This window comes from Nerophis lumbriciformis, linkage group LG06, assembly GCF_033978685.3.
Source record: "Nerophis lumbriciformis linkage group LG06, RoL_Nlum_v2.1, whole genome shotgun sequence".
Taxonomy (NCBI): Eukaryota; Metazoa; Chordata; class Actinopteri; order Syngnathiformes; family Syngnathidae; genus Nerophis; species Nerophis lumbriciformis.
The window spans coordinates 35,802,361-35,823,267 of NC_084553.2; the positions used below are offsets into that span (position 1 = coordinate 35,802,361).

General features: G+C 38.2%; 1 protein-coding gene across 1 annotated transcript; it reads left to right on the top strand.

The window, feature by feature from the left end:
* The first annotated feature begins 1,437 nt into the window (after positions 1-1,437).
* Positions 1,438-20,049, top strand: cstf3 (cleavage stimulation factor, 3' pre-RNA, subunit 3). The gene is made up of 20 exons (XM_061964217.1): positions 1,438-1,665; positions 2,185-2,286; positions 2,443-2,538; positions 6,032-6,064; positions 6,516-6,613; positions 6,682-6,748; positions 6,824-6,858; positions 6,934-7,060; positions 10,074-10,151; positions 10,227-10,389; positions 10,482-10,591; positions 14,725-14,841; positions 14,911-15,129; positions 15,211-15,313; positions 17,369-17,438; positions 17,542-17,737; positions 19,077-19,227; positions 19,303-19,397; positions 19,466-19,526; positions 19,599-20,049. Exons 1-20 carry the CDS (start codon positions 1,639-1,641, stop codon positions 19,796-19,798), a joined length of 2,148 nt encoding a protein of 715 aa, XP_061820201.1. The 5' UTR covers positions 1,438-1,638; the 3' UTR covers positions 19,799-20,049.
* The last annotated feature ends 858 nt before the right edge of the window (positions 20,050-20,907 follow it).

The following is a 20,907-nucleotide window of genomic DNA, read 5'->3' on the forward strand; positions in this document are numbered from 1 at the left end:
AACAGCGGTTAGTGCAGGGGTCGGGAACCTTTTTGGCTGAGAGAGCCATGAAAGCCAAATATTTTAAAATGTATTTTCGTGAGAGCCATATAACACTGAATGCAACTAAATGAGTGTATTTTTAAGTAAGACCAACATTTTTTGAGTATAATAAGTCTCTTATTCTTTTTTAATAACATTGTTATTCTGAAGCTAACCAATAATAAATAAAATACTTTTACCATTCATGCGACTTCTTGAACAGGTGCGATAGAAAACGGATGGATAGATTAAAATGCATGAGAATGTTTTATATTTTGAATGTAATTTTTAACACTGTGATCACCAGCGGAATTATTCATGACTTATGGTGTTAAGCAATGTCAGCTAAAATTCATCTGAGAGCCAGATGCAGTCATCAAAAGAGCCACATCTGGCTCTAGAGCCATAGGTTCCCTACCCCTGGGTTAGTGCATGTGCTTCACAATACGGAGGTCCTGAGTAGTCCTGGGTTCGATCATGCATGTTCCTCCCACCTCCAAAGACATGCACCTGGGGATAAGTTGATTGGCAACACTAAATTGGCCCTAGTGTGTGAATGTGAGTGTGAATGTTGTCTGTCTATATGTTTACTCTGTGCACTGCGATGAGATGGTGACTTGTCCAGGGTGTACACCGCCTTCCGCCCGAATGCAGCTGAGATAGGCTCCAGCACCCCCCGCGACCCCAAAAGGGACAAGTGATAGGAAATGGATGGATGGATGGAAAATGCATTGCATTGATTCCCGAGCGCGGCCACCGCTGCTCCACACTGCTCCCCTCACCTCCCAGGGGGTGGAACAAGGGGATGGGTCAAACGCAGAGAGTCACCACACTTAGTGTGTGTGTGACTATCATGGTACTTTAACTTTTAACTTTAGAAGTCAGTTCACTTCCTCTGATATTTGGGGCGCACATTTGCATATGTGGGATCTGAGCCGAGGATGTCGTTGTGGTTTGTGCAGCCCTTTGAGACACTCGTAATTTAGGGCTATATAAATAAACTTTGATTGATTGATTGAATGAATTAAACTTTTATTAGTAGATTGCACAGTACAACACATATTCCCAATTGACCACTAAATGGTAACACCCGAATAAGTTTTTCAACTTGTTTAAGTCGGGGTCCAGGTTAATCTATTCATGGTAATGATATGATGATATTTACAATTTTTTTATGACGTCCTAAGAAATATTTAATCACAGTTGTTCGGCACACAACTTGTTTCGTTTTTGTTATTAATCCTAACCACGTGTCACTTGAATCAGATACAATAAAAAAATGAACAAACACAAATTAATTATTATATTGAGTATATTTGAAATTGCATAAGTACTGTTGTGGAATCTAGTAGCTTGCGTTAACGTCTCGTTTTATTGTGAAGGATTAAAACCGGATGTGTCATTGTTTTTGCCACATGCAAAGCGGAAAAGACTTTGCTATGCTCGCCATTTTGAAAATTCGGCTAGTCCCCGAGCGTTGGGCTCTTTGAGGGAAACGTGACGGCGTAGTTTGAAGATAATGCCTGTTACATAGCGTGCTTTAAAATTCACCACAACGCTTTCATTTAGTGGTTAAACGTTTTAAAAGTTATTTAACCCCACCTTACTCTTCCAACCATGTCTACCGATGCAGCAGCCGACCAGGTAAAGTTAGCTAGCGTTGCCAAGGCCCTTGCTCAAATGCTACCACTATTAGCTTGTGTTTGCTGTTATACTACACTGTGTTTATACAGTGTATATGTTGACATTGGTATATCATGATTTACCACTGTATCGTCATAATGCTGCTAGGTTGGGATATATGTCACTGCAAACCCCTCCTTTGGCCGCGTTGACCAGCGAGTTGCTGCGTTGCCGCCAAGTCGTTAGGCTGACACGCTCCTTTACTCAAATATCTGCTATAACTAAATCCTTGTTATTTGTAAGTGCATAACTACAAAATTATAAATGCTTGCGAAGATGCAAAAGCTGTTGAGTGATATTAGTTAATAAATGAGCTCAATTCATCACAAAGGTGTCCACCCACGAACTGCATGGAAGTTTGTAATTTTTGTGCAACTTTAACAGCCACTTTTGTTTTCATAATACAATGTTATCAGTTTCATGTTAAGTCGCCATTGCACAGCACATTTGATTATCATGCATTTTGTCATCCCCATGCAGGCAGCAGAGTATGTCCCGGAGAAGGTGAAGAAGGCAGAGAAGAAGTTGGAAGAAAACCCATATGACCTTGACGCATGGAGCATTCTGATTCGAGAAGCACAGGTTTAGTGACTCAAGAGTTGCATTAAGGGGGTAAAAATAATAATAATGGGTTCAAGGGTGGTGGTTGTTTATTGATCTGTTAAAAATACCAAATGCCCAATACATATTTTTAGTTCCTCACATTTGTGTGGATGTAAATGCACTCTCCCTTTTTAGAACCAACCTATTGATAAAGCAAGGAAGACTTACGAGCGACTTGTCACACAGTTTCCAAGTTCCGGCAGATTCTGGAAACTATTCATTGAAGCTGAGGTTAATACTTTTTTTCTCCCCTCTTTCTATTAAATGCATGACTGAGATTATTATTGCCTTAGATGATCAACAATGTGATTTTCACACAAACTATTTGTCTTGCATCCATGAGATTTGATTTGATGAGGGTTTACGTTATCCCCTACCAAAGCATTTCATTATAAATAGGTAAAATGGTATTTTTTAAGGATTGTGTCTTTAAACGTTAAAAGGGGAAAGTTTATTTTTCTGTTCCTAGGATTTAAGAAGTATTTTTCTCGCCATATATTTTCAAGTGGGTTAAATGCATTTGTTGCATGTTTGGTTTGCAACAGTATTAAAACAATTTTAATGGTATTTGGAGTGCATTAGCCTTTTATTCACTTGTTGTGTCAATTTATTGCCTCCTGTGTCATTTCTTTTGTAATTTTATGAACAAATACTCTTGCTTTTTGATGCCCACATTATACCAGAGACCTAAAATCCTCCTGAAGGGAGGGGAAAAGGACCACATTTTTGTTTTTTCGCCTTCTTTTGTAATGCAGTCAGCAACAGAGAACTAATCACCCCCTTTTTAAATTTAAACTCAGCATAAGAACCATGAAACAGTTTTTTACTTCAACTATAGTGTTGTTATGCTGTGGATACTGAAAACAAAACCAAACGCTCAGAAATGACCACCTTTCCAGGATCATCCAGTGGACTTCGAAGCAAGTAGCAGAAAGAACCTTTGGGGAAAGGCTAAGAAGAGTATTTTAAAGGATAATTTTTTTATTTTTTTTAAAGCTTGAGATTTGCTTGGATATATGCAAAAAAGAGATTTCGATCTAAATAAAGGTACTTATGAGGCGCTGGTTCTTGCAGCAAGGTTATGGAGATTACATTGTGCAATCTGAAGCACATTTGCACAGTCAGCAGTCTTGTTTTAGATCACATATTGGATGATATTTGTCAGGATTTGCTTAAAGGGTTTTGGTTGGTAGTAGACTGATAGATTCTAGTGCCAACAGACTTTTTATATACTATACAGTACAGGCCAAAAGTTTGGACACACCTTCTCATTCAATGTGTTTTCTTTATTTTCATGACTATGAACATTGTAGATCATCACTGAAGGCATCAAAACTGAATGGACACAAGTGAAGTTCTGTACTTGACAAAAAAATGGTCAAATAACTGAAAACATGTCTTATATTGAAGTTTCTTCAAAATTGCTACCCTTTGCTCTGATTACTTTTTCGCACACTCTTGCCATTATCTCGATGAGCTTGAAGAGGTAGTCACCTGAAATGGTTTTCACTTCACAGGTGTGCTTGAAGCTAATCGAGAGAATGCCAAGAGTGTGCAAAGCAGTAACCAGAGCAAAGGGTGGCTATTTTGAAGAAACTAAAATATAAAACATGTTTTCAGTTATTTCACCTTTTTTTTGTTAAGTACATAACTCCACATGTGTTCATTCATAGTTGTGATGCCTTCAGTGACAATCTACAATGTAAATAATCATGAAAATAAAGAAAACACATTGAATGAGAAGGTGTGTCCAAACTTTTGGCCTGTACTGTACGTCTTGCTTAAGTCAAGTTGTGATTGTCAGAATGTGTCAGAGCTATTTTGGGATCTGTCGGTGCAGTGCTTACTCTTAGGAGGACTTGCAGTTAGATTTAAACCAACAGCCTTTGCGTAGCACCATGTTGTAATCTGCTGACCTCTGGCGTATGCTAGAATTGGATGTCAGTGTATAGAATGCTTCGGTCAGTCAAAATTGGCCCTTTTCATGGTCAAGTAAGGTGAAAGACAGTACTTGTGCTGCACCTCCCAAGTGGGTTAAGATGCCAAGCACTCTTAGTGCATGCATACCTCACCCAAGGCCCCACAATCCCCTTTTAGTCCATCAATTTGCTAGATCTAGATTTTATTGATCGACCTGGGCTGCGATGTTCAAACAAACTTTGAGCACCTAAGTGAAAATTATTTATCATAAGTAGACAGGTGAAAATGGCAAGTCCAATTTTGACTTCTTGCACAATTAAATTGTTCCAGCACAACAGTTGTGTTAAGTATGCCTTTACAATTTACACTATCAGAGAGGTATTCATATTTTAAATGTTTCCTACTATGATTGTCATTGGTAATTTAAATGCACCGTTCTAATATTTTAATTACTTAATTCAGCGTAATTAAATTCAACATATTAGAAACACCTTCTAGTATGATGCAATGCAGTTGTACACAATACTGAACTAATATTTCTGTTAAGATTTTCAATCTGTAATTAGTACACAGTGAACATGTGACTTTAAATAAATGGCTTTTAACATTTAGGAAGACTACACACCCTTTGTAAAGAAAAGATGGGGCGTCTCTGCATCAGCATCTGACATGTCAGTATGAAACGTTTGATCTCACATGCACCCGTGTTTAAAAAGGGGCATGACTCGTGGGATTACAACAGTTAATTGCGCAGGCTTCATGGCCAAAATTGAAGCACGTTAAGACAAAGTGACCACATCCTCACAACAATAGACCCATTTCATGCATCCATAATTAATACATTTGCATTTTCCTGTCGCTCTGTCCTTTGGGAATGAGAAAGCAGTGAAGAGTGCTTACGTCAGCAATAATGCCTGGTCTATTTTGTTGAGTCATATGCCATTTTTGTTTGTTTTTAGGTCGTGTAAGACCACACCTTTTAGGCGCAGTGGTAAAGCTCAGTTGTTTAAGGTATAAAAACTCACTAGTGCCACCCGTGATGTGCAGTGGTATTACAACAAAACATTGCTAGTTGGGCTGTTTGGAAAATATGCATAAAAATACACATAAAATAAACTTTTGACTTATCTAATGTGAGTCATGTTTTTTTCCATAGATTACATATGTGTAGGGCAAACACAGTTTTGCCTCAACCATGTTGGTATTGCAGTGTAGTTTAATATTTTTCAAAGGCGTAAAAGTTCTTGTCCTTCCATCCATTTTCTACCTCTTGTCCCTTTTGGGGTCATGGCCCAGCTGGTATTACAACTATGTGTTCATGCAGATGTGTTTCAGTTAGTTCACAAAACAAACTATTGTGCATGCCACAACCACAAAATGCTGTCGACTTTACCATTGTGGAATACCTCAACATATATGGTTTTAAATACGGTAATTTATGGTTACTTGGTAGCACTACAATTGTGGCATCCTGCTGACCTGGAGTATTAACATCACAAAAACAACAGTCTTTCCTGATGGGTGCTCCAACAACTCACATGTGAAAGATTATATTGGGTTTCTTTTGCATTGGAATATGATTCTACAGCAATTCATATGTTCTGTATAGATTTGCCATTAGTTGGAGGCACAATCTACCCCAAGTAATAATAAACCCCTTTTAACAAGTGGCTTGTCGTTCTTGTGTGAATTTCACTTTGTTGATCTGCAGGGTTGAGTGTGCATGAACGCATGTTTATTGGAAGCCCAGCATGGGGGTGGAAATGACTTAAAATAACATTGCATTTACACTCTTTATTTGCAGGTCAAGGCTAAAAACTATGACAAGGTAGAAAAGGTGAGTAGGGTCCCTATAGGGGAGGTTTCTGATTAAGTTTATGGATTTCCCTGGGAAGAAATTGTCATTTGCTGCTACCCTGTTACTGACATTGTTATACGGCAACATAAAAGTAATGTTATTATGTAAACAAAAATGTTATTATTCAAGATTTTTTTAATGTTTATTTTTTCATTGTTCAGCGCCACTGACATGTTTTTCTTTTCGCAATAATGCAACATACAAAAAAATTATTGCATTTGGATCAAAGTACTCCAAATTATACTCTATTTCATAAAAGTGAGTACACTCCTCACATCTAATCGACCATTGTATTACTGTATAATATAGAAAGGAGAACTGCATATACTTTAGAGTAATCTGTACAGATGTAATAGCAGTACTGACCACAAATAATTCCTCCACACACCGCCATTATTGCTGTGTATAAACCGGTTTCTCCACCCTGCAGCTGTTCCAGAGATGCCTCATGAAAGTGTTGCACATCGACCTATGGAAGTGTTACCTCTCCTACGTGCGAGAGACCAAAGGAAAGTTGCCCAGCTACAAGTAAGATGACTCCTGTAAATATTACTGATTTATATTGAATGGATTTAAAAAAATTCCCCTGTCCTCAGAGAGAAGATGGCTCAGGCATACGACTTTGCTCTGGATAAAATTGGCATGGAAATTATGTCTTATCAGGTTAATACGATTCTGTTCTATAACATACATTTCTGTTTACTGTGGTTTCCTAATGATTTTTGGTGTTTGTCACAGATTTGGGTGGATTACATCAATTTTCTCAAGGGAGTGTGAGTAATTTTGCCTCCAGTATTAACTGTTTGTAGCAAGTGATGCAGGTCTAATGTTGTTTTATGTTCTATTAGCGAGGCTGTGGGCTCATATGCAGAGAACCAGCGCATCACAGCAGTGCGGCGGGTTTACCAAAGGGGCTGCGTGAATCCCATGATAAACATAGAGCAGCTCTGGAGAGATTATAGCAAATACGAGGAGGTGAGATCTATTTCTTCAAGGTGCTATGTTCTAAGTTATTCTTGAACAATTTTAAATGCTTCTCAAATGTCCCTCAATAGTGTATTTGAAATGTTAAGACCAAGGGTCCCTAAACTAAGGCCAGCGCCCACAATCCAGATGTCCCAAGTAAAAAAAAAAAAGTATATATATATTTACATACATATATATATGTAAATGTTTTTTAAATTTAGCTTTATATATATATATATATATAATGTATTTTTTTTTTTTTTATCATAATTGTTTTAATGTCCTGTCCAGCCACACTAAAATCACTACTCACGTGGTTTTTCTGTTGATTTTTATTATAAGGTCAAGGTTTGTTTATAAAGCACATAGTGTCCAAGTTGGGAAAAATTGCAAAGTTTAAAAAATATATATATATATATATTTACATTTTTAAATAAATAAAAACATAAGCTTAACAATGACAAAAATAGAATAGCTGATAAAAGCAAATAAAAAAGACTAATATATTTATAACAGTACATAGAAGACCAGAAAAGTTCGGCTCAGCTGGTTTTAAAAGTGCATAAACATGTGTTTTAAGTGCTGATTTAACAGAATCCACTGATTTTTAATTTGCTGGGGAGAGTTCGATATTTTGCTGGCTGCAACTGCAGATGATCTTCTATTTTAATTTAAATAAGTTGAGGTCAATTAAAGTTTTATTTTCATTTGAATTAATACATTTGATAGACAGCCAATTTTTCACATATTGAAGTCAGTTTTGCAAGGCTTTGTTTATATCTGTTATTGATCTCAAGGGACGGCATATTTTTACAAAACCGTGAAGTAAATGTGTTATTTAAAAATGGAACTCACTGGCAGCAAATGCAAGGAAAACAAGACAGGACCTAAAATTGAACCTTAAGGCACTCCACAACCAAGAGGGACTTGTTTGGATGAAAATGACCCAAGTTTATCAGAAAAAGACTGCTCAGTTAAGTACAACTGTAACCAACTGCTTTTAAGTCCTACACTTGTCTCTAGCCCGGACAAAAGGATGTGGTCCACAGTGTCAAAAACTGCCGTTAAATCTACAAGCACAAGCATGGCTGAGCCACCAGTCTGTTACTGAAAACAAATCTAAAAATTATACATGTGCGGTTAAAACTTTCACACAGGACTTGGCTCCTCTTGTTTGGGGTGACTCAGAGGTGATAAAATGTGTATGAGCAACAAGATTTTTCCCCTCATGATGTCAAAAAGGATGCCAGGGGGGAACTTGTGACCCCGGGGATCATGCTTGATCAGTATCGTGCTTCAAACATGCTTCTAAAAGCTGTGCACTACACAACATGCTCATTGGAGCCATTTATCTTGACTTCCTCATTTTGATTAAAAAAAAATCAACATACCGTAACTTGTTCCATTCATTTTTGTTTTGTAGGTTAAAGTGTTTTATATATTGTGCTCCTGAGTTAATGTTGCTGATCAATTTGAATGTATTATTATTTATTGAGTTTACATAATTACATTTTTCAATATTAAATGGTTCAAGTTGTTAAAAAAATGTTCATAGTTTAAATGTTCATAGTTTTTTATTTTAGGCAAATTGGTGCAGTTTAATTTTTTTCTTTTACAGTCTCAAAAACATTGTTAATAAAGTTTTTCTTTGTTGTAAGTTGATCTACATTTCTTTTGTATGTTCTTTAACGTTACTAAGAATACAATGTTATGCAGAGGTGCACTTATAACAAATGTATAGACAAATTATATTATTTATAGTCGTGGCGGGTAGTGTGGGGTGGCGCAAAATGTTTTCTGCTTGGGGGGGTAAAAGATAATAATTGACAATCACTGTAATTATGCAACAAATATACATTCCAAAAAATCAGTTTGGCTTATAATTTTAAGAACAAATAGTCATCAAATTGTACACTATAAAATTACAATAGGTGCTACGATCAAAAAATGGCAGCTCAGCGGCAGAATTCTACCGTTAAAATAAACAGTTGTACCGTTTTTCCATCTGCAGTAATACAGCGTAAAAACAACTGTAGATTTTATGGCAAAAAGAACAACTTAATTACCAGATTTTTACCAGAAAAAACATTGGTGTAGTTTTTTCCATTTACAGTAATGTACCGTATTTTTCGGAGTATAAGGCGCTCCGGAGTACAAGTCGCACCGGCCGAAAATGCATAATAATGAAGGAAAAAAACATTTACCGGGTAAGTCGCACTGGAGTATAAGTCGCATTTTTTGGGGAAATTTATTTGATAAAACCCAACACCAAGAATAGACATTTGAAAGGCAATTTAAAATAAATAAAGAATATTGAACAACAGGTTTAAGTGTAAGTGTACGTTATATGAGGCATAAATAACCAACTGAGAACGTGCCTGGTATGTTAACGTAACATATTATGGTAAGAGTCATTCAAATAACTATAACATATAGAACATGCTATACGTTTACCAAACAATCTGTCACTCCTAATAGCTAAATCCGATGAAATCTTATACGTCTAGTTTCTTACGTGAATGAGCTAAATAATATTATTTGATATTTTACGGTAATGTGTTAATAATTTCACACATAAGTCGCTCCTGGGTATAAGTCGCACCCCCGGCCAAACTATGAAAAAAACTGCGACTTACAGTCCGAAAAATACGGTACAAACGACCGCAAAAATTTGGGTGTCTGAAATGACAGGTTTTTAGCGTTTTTTGTGTTTTTGACATCCATCCATCCATCCATTTTCTACCGCTTATTCCCTTTGGGGTCGCGGGGGGCGCTGGAGCCTATCTCAGCTACAATCGCAGTGTAAATTAAATAATCTAATAATCTAATCAAATGCATTGACAATTGTCCAATAATCTCATGAGGCAAATCCTACATTTATATTCATATATTATTCACTGATACAATTGGCCCTCTGAGGGCAGCCATCACTGTGATGTGGCCCTCAATGAAAACAAGTTTGACACCCCTGCAAAACAACAGAGTACGTTGAATGCTGACGGTTGGTTATTTCCCACATCAGGGTATCAATATACACTTGGCTAAAAAGATGATTGAGGATCGAAGCAGAGACTACATGAATGCTAGGAGAGTTGCCAAGGTAAGAAGCTTTGTAAAGACACTTCCCAAAATGAAACGTCAGAATGGTCTTGCTGAACCTGCTGGTGGCTCGCAGGAGTACGAGACTGTGATGAAGGGGCTGGACAGGAACGCCCCCTCAGTGCCGCCACAGAATTCTCCACAGGAATCCCAGCAAGTGGAAATGTGGAAGAAGTACATCCAGTGGGAGAAAAGTAACCCGCTGCGCACAGAAGACCAGACGCTTATCACAAAAAGAGGTATTGTTGTCTGTCTAAAAAGTCTGACTGCAGTTTCCATCCACTGCTTTTGTACTGGAGCTATGAAACGGACATGTGACCTTTTGTTTCAGTGATGTTTGCTTATGAGCAGTGTCTACTGGTGCTGGGCCACCATCCTGACGTGTGGTACGAGGCAGCTCAGTACCTGGAGCAGTCCAGCAAGTTGTTGGCAGAGAAAGGAGTATGACACAAACCTTCAATTATTATGCAGGGGCTCAAATACATATAACAGTGTTTCTCAAACTTTTTCCACCATGTACCACCTCAGAAAACACTGGGCCCCCAAGTACCACCATAATGACCAGCATTAAAATACAGTTGCAAAGTAGGCATAAATAGTCATTAAAAACAAGGCAGAGGTTTTATTTAACAAGTATATTTGATATTTTGGCCACTGTAACATTACACACAGTGTGAACAGTAACACTGTTTGAATATTTATTTCGTGATTCTTGGGCATAACGTTAGATTGAGCCCGCGTACCACAAGTGGTACATGTACCACAGTTCAAATAATCTCGTGACATGTCAGATCGAATACAACCAATGCATTTTAAACATAACAATGCTCACTTTGGATGTAATATATTTTAAAAGTTTTAAAATACACTGTAAGGTCTCAATTTTTTTCCCTTGTTGATTATAAAAAAATTAATGAAGCAATTTTAAATGTATGTTAAAATCATTCTTAATCTTCTGAACTGCCCTGTCCATTACATTGCTCTATTGAGCACAATAATGCTGCTCATGTTGGGGTGTCCAACCTTTCTCTCCCAAGGGCTGTGCATACTGACAAATGAAAAAATGCAAAGGCCACTTTGATACAATTTAGACGTTAAAATTGATTTGGAAAAAAAAAACAATTTAGATCAGAATATGCTTGGCTTTAAAAACACATTAGCTTATCTATTGTGTTGTAGGTGTCAAAGAAAATATTTTTTTTGTGTTATGTCGATTACACCTAATTAACACTGAATTTATTTTATTTTCAAAACATGTCGAGGGCCAATAAAAACTAACCGCACGCTGCACTTTGAAGAGCCCTAAAATAGAGATGGATTGGCACCTCCGCTTGTTGCAGCCAGGTAGGGCATTCTGTTCCTTCTTTCTTTCTTTCTTTTTTTCTTTCTTTTAGTTTATTTCGAACATGAACACACTTACAGCATAATACATCACACAATTTCATATAATTTCACTTTACATCATGTCCGAAAAGGAGTAGGAAGAAGCAAAGCTTATTTAATCCTACCCCTTTCCCACTTCAGAGCGTTTACAAATATATACATTCATTTACTGACTTTGTTATACTAAATGAACCCTAATGGGTTAAAAAAACTGTAATGTGTAACAATTTCCTTTGACTGGTCAAAATGTGTCCAGTAGTACCTCAATTTACGAGCTTAATTGGCTATGTGGTGAAGCTCCCAACTCAAAACACTTGTGTGTCATATCAATTACCCATTGAATTGAGGTGAAATCAATTTAATCGGTGGTTGCCTCCCTAAAAACACCACCATTTTACCATGTACATGCCTTTTAAAGGGAAAAAAACATTTTAGATAAGAATCATTGTATAAAACAATACAATAGAACAGTGATTCTCTAACTGTGGTACAAAGGCTCCATCCAGGCTATGCCAAAAAATCACATGATTTCAGTACAGAGTTTTATTTTTCTATATTTAAAGACAGTGTAACTATTCAAACTGGGTGCAATGTTACAGTGACCAAAAATATTAAATATACTTTCTAAAGAAAACATCTGCCTTGTTTTTAAATGAATACTTAGACCTACTAATCGAAAGAGGTTCATTAGGTCTTCAAAAAATTATGCAAATTTGTCATTCTTATAGCCAGACCTGTGTGTTTATTTCCATACCTGATGGTTTCGGCCACAACTGTTGCCTTCCTCAGAGGATGTCAGGTGATGTTGCTGTGATGTGTCTGGTCAGCTGATTTAAACATTTTTTGTCGCTGTCTTCATGCTTGTAGTAGCATGCTGACAGCGCCATCTGCAGTCCGACCTCTTCAAGACTGTGTCCTAGGTGTGGGAAAGTTGGTACGCCCCCTCGTACTGGTTCACAGTCGGCGCGCTTCCGGATCTCAATGGCTTCTCTGATCCAACAATGGTATTTGTTGCTCTAAGACATGTGCGTTGTCCCAATCCATGAGGTGGTTCTCCCTCTTGCAGTGGTCTGATATGGCAGACTTCAGTTCTTGTTCTGCTTGTCGTCTGGTGGCTCGTGTGCATGCTTTTGATGATTCCTTTTCACATTATTTTCTATGCTCTTTCTTCCTGACGTTAAAGGCTCTGCCAGTTTCTCCAATGTATGATACAATGTATCTCATATATTACATTGCATTTGTGTTCTTGGTCTATTTTATCCTTAGGGTGAACTAACATCTGTTGGAGTTTAGTGTGAGGTTTGACCGGAGTGTTGATGTTATTTGTTCATGGCCCGCTGCACCCTTTCTGTGACCCCACCGACGTATGGAAGTAGGACCATGGCCCTGTTTTGTTTCTAAATACTTTTGTTTGTCTTTTGTTTCCTCTTGATGATGTTTTGTTTAGCTTGATTCCACCCTTTGTCAATGGCCCACTTTGGGTAGTTGCTTTTGTAATGTGCTGTTCCTCCTCCTTTCTGTCTTGTTCCTGGGAGATGAGATCGGTGCGTTCAAAAAGTGTTCTTACGACTGAGAGTTTGTAATTTATGGGGTGTTCCGATGTCCGAAGGAGGTATTGATCTGTGTGTGGGGGTTTCCGATGTATTAGAATTTGTATACTGCCATCCTCCAAATGTTTTATGACCAGGTCCAGAAAGTTTATTGTGCTGTCCTTTTCTTCTTCATAGGTGAATTTTATATTGTTTGTTTCATCCAGTGTGTTGAGGTGGTCTGTGAGATCCTGTGTACGTCCTATTTTTTATTATTTCCAAGACGTCATCCACATACCTTTACCATAAGGAGAGGCCGCAATGGGCTGGTGCTGTTTGGAGGGCCTGGGCTTCAAGATCTTCCATGTAGAAGCCAATTATTATGGCCAACAACGAGTCCCCCAAGGCGGACTCCTCCTTCTGCCTGTAGATAGTACACTAGTGCTGGAAGTAGGTTGAAGTGGAGAAACATTCCAACTGCCTTGTAATGTCTTCAGTGGTGAGCGTGGTCCGTTTGTGTAGCGCTTTGTCCTGTTTTAGACATTTATGGACAATGTGGATGGTGACGGTTATCGGTGTTTTTGTAAATAAAGAAATTACATCATGTGAAACAAAAAGCATGCACACAAGCCAGCAAGAACAGCTGAAGTCTGCCATATCAGACCACTGCAAGAGGGAGAACCACCTCATGGATTGGGACAACACACAAGTCATCGGCACTGAGTGCAACAAATACCATCGTTGGATCAGAGAAGCCATCGAGATCCGGAAGCGCGCCGCCCAGACTGAACCGGGACGAGAGGCGTACCAACTTTCCCATATCTGGGACACAGTCCTGAAGAAGTCGGACTGCAGATGGTGCTGTCAGCCTGCTACTACAAGCATGAAGACAGCGCCAAAAGCTGTTTAAATCAGCTGACCAGACACATCACAGCAACATCATGTGACAACCTCTGAGGAAGGCAACAGTTGTGGCCGAAACCGTCAGGTACGGAAATAAACACACAGGTCTGGCTATAAGAATAACAAAATTGCTTAGGCCTACTGCGCTACTGTATTTCAATGTTGGTCATTAAGGTGGTACTTGAAGAGCCATTTTTTTTCTGAGGTGGTACTTGGTGAATAAACAACTACATTAGTTTTATGAAGTAATGTAATAAAAATGTACAGCATTTACCTTGGCGGGTGGACTTGTACAGTATCTCCTTGATGCGCTGGAGTTGCCAAGTTGGCGAAGAGCTCGGTCATGTTTTTTGTGATTTCTTTCTTTAATTCAATTAATTCCATCCACTTTTTCTCAGCACTGTTCTTCACACTCACTTTCTTTCTTCCTATGGTTGGAATATCTAAAGTATGTTCTAGCTGTAAGCTATTGACAGCGAGTAAGGCCGGCTGTTTTGGTCGGATTGTACCGGGTATACTGTAACATTTACTTTGTCAACTAATGAGAGGAAATGCTTGTAACAAAATGTTTTGCTTGCAACTTAAAGCATAACAATTAACAGAGAGAAAGCTCTTATCTCAAAACACTCTTAGGTTGAGTTACCACTGCATTTTAAAAATGATGAATTGCATAATGTCCACATTTGGAACGTCTACAGCTCTTGGGCTCTCACTCGATTGTGCTAGTTGTATTTACTAAAGTGCTTTCATTGCTCACAGGACATGAATAACTCTAAGTTGTTCAGTGATGAGGCTGCTAACATCTATGAACGTGCAATCGGGACACTACTGAAGAAGAACATGCTTCTTTACTTCTCTTTTGCAGACTATGAAGAAGTAGGTCAAGCAAGTTGAAACAATTAGAGCATTCCAGTGGAGAATTAATTGGTGGTGTTTGCGTGACAGAGTCGTATGAAGCACGAGAAGGTTCACAGCATCTACAACAAACTGCTGGCTGTGGAGGACATCGACCCCACGCTGGTCTATATCCAGTACATGAAGTTCGCCAGGAGGGCGGAGGGCATTAAATCAGGCCGCACTATCTTCAAAAAGGCCAGAGAGGATCTGCGCACACGCCACCACGTGTACGTCACCGCAGCACTGATGGAGTACTACTGTAGCAAGGTAAGGCGCTTCTACTGTTACCTGCAAGGTGGCACCATTACTTAAACACATACTCGTATTTTTATTTATTTATCCCAACAGGACAAATCTGTGGCTTTTAAGATTTTTGAGCTTGGTTTAAAGAAATATGGTGACATTCCAGAGTACATACTTGCATACATCGATTACCTTTCGCATCTCAATGGTAGGTTCTGTTCTCATTACATTTGACTAATGTGTGTTGTTTTGTTGTACTAAAAAAGAAACTTGATGTCGCCGCACTTTTGCTAAGATAATCATATCACAAAGTCGCCGAAAGCTGTAATGTGTAGACAAATGCAAAAAAGTGGCACAGGATGTGGATTTACTCAACTGCAGAAAGGCCCAGGCATCAGAAGGGTTGGCCATCATCTGAACAAAGTAGTTTTTTTCATTATTATTATACAAATTGTAAAATCAATTTTAAATATGAAAATAATAAAAATTTAATATGTTTGTTTATTTGGAACATAGAAACAAGATCACACAATTATAATGTGCATGTTTACAGTGTCACACAAAGTTCAACATTTCCAAAGAGGAGGAAGAAGCAGAGTATATTTAATCGTACCCCTTCTCTATTTCATTGCTGTTATTGATACTTTTGTTCACTTCCTGTATTACATCTGTAACATAAATATATGTGCACAGCTCTGGTAATGGGTACATTCGCACCCAAATGTACTTCAAAATGTAACAATCAAAATAAATATGACTTTTTTTGTTTACTAGGGCATGCATATATAATATGCATTAGTTTGACCATTTAAAATCAACGATAATAAAAAGGAGATGCTTGGAAATAGCATAAAAATGCCCCAAAAACTTGGAAAAACGCGATTCATAGCGTTACTTTTTGGTGTAACCATCATGAGCGTTCTGTTCAGGTATATTTCTTTTATATGTTGATAAATCATCATAAATGGGTATTGATCAATCTTTAAGCTGTGTGTATTTGATTTCAGTTTGCTTTTGACATCTTATTTAGAATTGTAGTTGAAACTTTTACAACCTTGTGTGGCGCTCATGATGGCGTAACCAAACTTGATTATTTTGAATATTTATTCCCTTTTTTACATTTAGTATATTTAAATATACTGTGTTTTATGCTTTTTTCTTTTTGGAACATGTACTATACATACAATACACTAAAGTCCCATATTAAATTATGTTTCTAGCAATACTTTAATTTTGCCTTTGAAAGTAACACTCCAATGTCCATTAGTGGAGCTGTACACATATACAGTGGGGAAGGGATTCTTATGGGCCCCATTCCTGGGTGGATCTTGCGTGAGAGGAAGTGGGGTGTCATTCATTTTACAATGCAGTCTGTTTAAAATAATAGATTATATATATATATATATATATATATATATATATATATATATATATATATATAATAGATAAAATAATAGCGCCACTCTACAAAGTAATTGACGCCATGGTCAAAGTTGGAATTTCCATTAAACATATTTTAAGCTATTCAATACCCTATTGCCATCTGGTGGCTAAAGTAAATGGTGCACGCCCCAAATTTGTCACGTTTCATGTTTCAGATAAACCAAAAGGGTCATATTAATCCCTTTTACTACTGTACATACATAATAAATAATGCTAAACAAATACATATATATAAAAAGTTATTAACATTACATGTATAGTAGATTACTTGTTTTTAAGTTTCAATATTTTCTTATTGATTTATATAGTTAAATTTGTAAAAGTGTAAAACTAAAATGTTAATAAAACATATCCCACAAATTAATTATGCTAAAAAATATTACAAGTGAAAGTAATACAAAACAAAAGGACTGTAATAAGAAAATACCTTGTCAGGAACCTAGACAGGCTGGAAAAAAGCGGACTTGAGAGAAGTAATCCAAAAGAGCATTGAGTGTAAACATGGACCCACAAAACATGGTGAGACAACTGGAACAATAATGACAGCGACAATCTTTCACATCGCATTGAAAGGTTGCTGACAACATCCGAGTCAGCAACTTTTGGACTTTTTACAAGCTGCGGTAGGTGCTGGTGTTTTGGGTAGCAAATGTGATACGTCGGTGGTCAGCCATGTTGTTTCGAGCTTCATGACAAGTTTGAGGAAGTAAAGTCATTTCAACAGAGAGATGGTTTTCACAACGTAACAAGCCATTAATAAAGGCAATGAAACACTATCTGTAAAAATGTAACGTATTTCTACCTTTTTACTTCCCTGCAGAGGATAACAACACCAGAGTTCTGTTTGAACGTGTCCTCACCTCAACTAACCTCTCGCCGGAGAAGTCAGGGTACATCAAGTGTTTATACATACATACACACATATATATATATATATATATATATCTCACATGGTTGTCTCATATATCAGTCTTCTGTTGGTTTCCTTATCAGTGAGATCTGGTCTCGTTTTCTGGCCTTCGAGAGCAACATAGGAGACCTAGCCAGTATCTTAAAGGTGGAGCGGCGCCGGTTCGCCGCCTTCAAGGACGAATATGAAGGCAAAGAGACAGCCTTGCTGGTGGACAGATACAAGTTCATGGACTTGTACCCCTGCTCTGCCAGTGAACTCAAGGCTCTCGGGTACAAGGTGTGTTTTTAATGAAATTTGTCAACCGGTTGTGCTTTGGAACACGTTAATCAAAAACATCAAAAATATGACTTTTAGGTGTATACCTGAAAGATGACTTACTAAAGCTAAGATGCTAACATGCTAATGTTGACATGCCAACATATAGCATGCGTCAAGTACCAAAATATATGACAAAGGGTGTATACCTCCATAAATAGCTTTTTTTTTTAAAAAGCTAACATCTATCCATTTTCTACCGCATGTCCCCTAGCGGGGTCGTGGGTGGTGCTGGAGCCTATCCCAGCTGTAGTAGGGTAGCATGCTAACAGTAAGCATGTGTCAAGTACCAAAATATGATGCTAAAGTGTATACCTGCAAAATTTGCCAAAAAAGCGAGCGTGCTAGCAATTGACTGACACTAGTAAGGAAGATTTTGACTTTAGAATGATGGGGGAAAGTGTGGAAGTTTGAAAAAGTCAAATTGGAAAATATATCTCAGAAAATGTGGAATTCCTGAAAAAGTAAAAAAAAAAAAAAAAAAAAATGGTTGCATGACTGTCATGAATGAGCAGAACATTTTGAAAGTGGAATAATTATAATTAATAATACTATAACAATAATGACAATTTAAAAAATACTTAATGCAAGCACAAAAACAAAGTTAATAAAAATAAATAAATGAACCGTCCTCATTTTCAGCCGCCCTTCCGACACACACACACACAGTTTGAAATGACAAAACTCTTTAACAGCCAGGCTGCTCCAATAATTAAGAATAACAAATACAATTCAATAACAAATGAAATTCAATTTACCTTGTTGATTAATTTTCTTGGCATGCAGCAGAAGAAAGGGGGAGGAGGCAGTGTCGGTAATGCTGTGGATACTACCTGAAGTTTTAAACCACACATCGCTTGTCCATTGCTTTCTTTGAATTTGTATTGAGATAGCTAGAAGAATTTTGTAAAAAATAAAAGGCTAAAAACACATAAAAAAGCACACAAAGTACCACTGACTGAATAAGTACCGGAGCTCAAACCGCCCGCCCACAGTGGATGTGCTGCCGGGCACAAAATGTCTGGATAAATCATTGTACACCGAGACCAGTTTTGTACACCAAAGCATATTTCTATTGGGTCTGTGGAGATGTTCGTACAGTGAGGGGTTTGTAAATCAATGTTCCACTGTAATCATCACAAACCTGCTCAAGGTCTTATGGGTAATTGATAGCTGAGTCCTACCACAAAAGGTCCTACAAACCAGGTTTTGACAAATGTCCACTGTTGTGTGGAGCGGGTACACGAAACAAACAAAAAATTCATGCGTCCAAACCGCGTGTGTTCTTGTGTGTTTGAAGGACGTGTCTCGTTCCAAACTGGCAGCGCTGCTTCCCGAGACGGTGGTGACGCCATCCTTGCCCACGCGGAAGGACGACCTGGACAGAAAACCGGAGTACCCCAAACCAGATACCAATCAGATGATCCCCTTCCAGCCGCGCCACCTCGCCCGTGTGTACTCGTCACCTAGTTTTTAACCACAGCCGCCAAGATGCTCTTCTACTCACCTTTTTGGTGTGTCCACAGCTTCAGGCCTGCATCCTGTCTCTGGCGGAGTCTTCCCTGTGCCCCCTGTGGCCGTCATTCTGATGAAGCTGCTGCCCCCTCCTGGATGTTTCAACGTCAGTACAGTGACGAGCATAACGGTTGCTGCATGCTTGTGTGCGGATTCTAAAGTTCTTCCCTGCAGGGTCCCTTTGTTCAAGTGGATGAGCTCATAGAGACGTTCAAGAAATGCACACTTCCTGAAAGTAAGTCACGTGACACCTCACTTTTTTTGTTTAATATCCCGAATGTAATAATCTACGTTTACCTGCGCCAAGCTGTCCAAGCTGCTGTCGAGCTCATCACAGGCCGACTCCCCGACCCCAGCGGGGAAGGCAACGGCGCTATGGAGAACCACGCCGGTGCCAAGACCCTGAAGAGACCCAACGCCGACTCGGACGAAGAAGACGACAAAGGAGCGGTGGCGCCGCCCGTCCACGACATCTACCGCGCTCGCCAGCAGAAGAGGATCCGATAAGGAAGAGCCTTACAAGAATGTACCAAGCGGCCAAAGGAGAGGAATATTTGTTGCGTTCACACACTTTACCTGAGTGTCCTTGTGTTTTTATGTTGAAAGACTGATCAAGATACTGTACAAAGTTTTTAAGTCATCAGCTGTGTGACACACAGCTCCGTTTTGGCCTTGTGATGTTCCAGTGGCGGCAAATATTTTTACATAACTGGATCCATCCAATGATTCCTTTCAATAAAAGTGTACAATAAGTCCAACGTGTGTTTCTTCTTTTGGAGACTTCATATTCTGATTAAAAACTACAATGCTCTAAGTGTCCACTAGAGAGCAGTATTTGACATTTAGTAAAGTGAAAGCCATCCATTCATTTTTTACCGCTTGTCCCTTATGGGGTCGCATTTTACTTAAAACATTTAAGAAATACTATAAATATAAAATTGTACTACATTGTATTATCAAAAATACTGTACATAGTATATAATATAGAATTATGAAATCATTTTAAAGCTTTAAAATCAAAGTAATCTAAGATTTACAATTTAAAACAACCAATTTTGTGTAGTTGAAAACATGTAAAACAAAACACAATCCAAAATGTATCTATTATAAGATCTTTTTACAGTGTCTTGTTCCATTTTAAACACTGTCACCTAATATATCAGCTGTAAAATGTAATTTAAAAACCTAATTTGTTTAGGGGGAAATAAAAAACATGGTCAGTACTAGGGGCTGTTCCTGGTCCGATATCAGCAAAAAAATAATAAAAAAAATCAGATGATATTGATTTACATCTAAAATCTCTGATATAATCTCCGATACAAGCAGTCCTGCAGCACGTTAACTTGTGCAAAGCTGGACAGCCAGTTAACATCTAAATGTCCTCCTATAAGCGCACAAATTGGTCTTTACTCCTGGGTTTGTGCATCCATGCATCGATGTTCTACCGCTTGTCCCTTTCGGGGTCACAGGGGGTGCTGGAGCCTATCTCAGCTGTATTCGGGCGGTAGGCGGGGTACACCCTGGACAAGTCGCTAGGTTTATGCAAGTATCAGCAAATCTAATTAATGCCACTTATTTTGACCTACTGCAGATAGTATACGGTCAAAAGCTTCCAA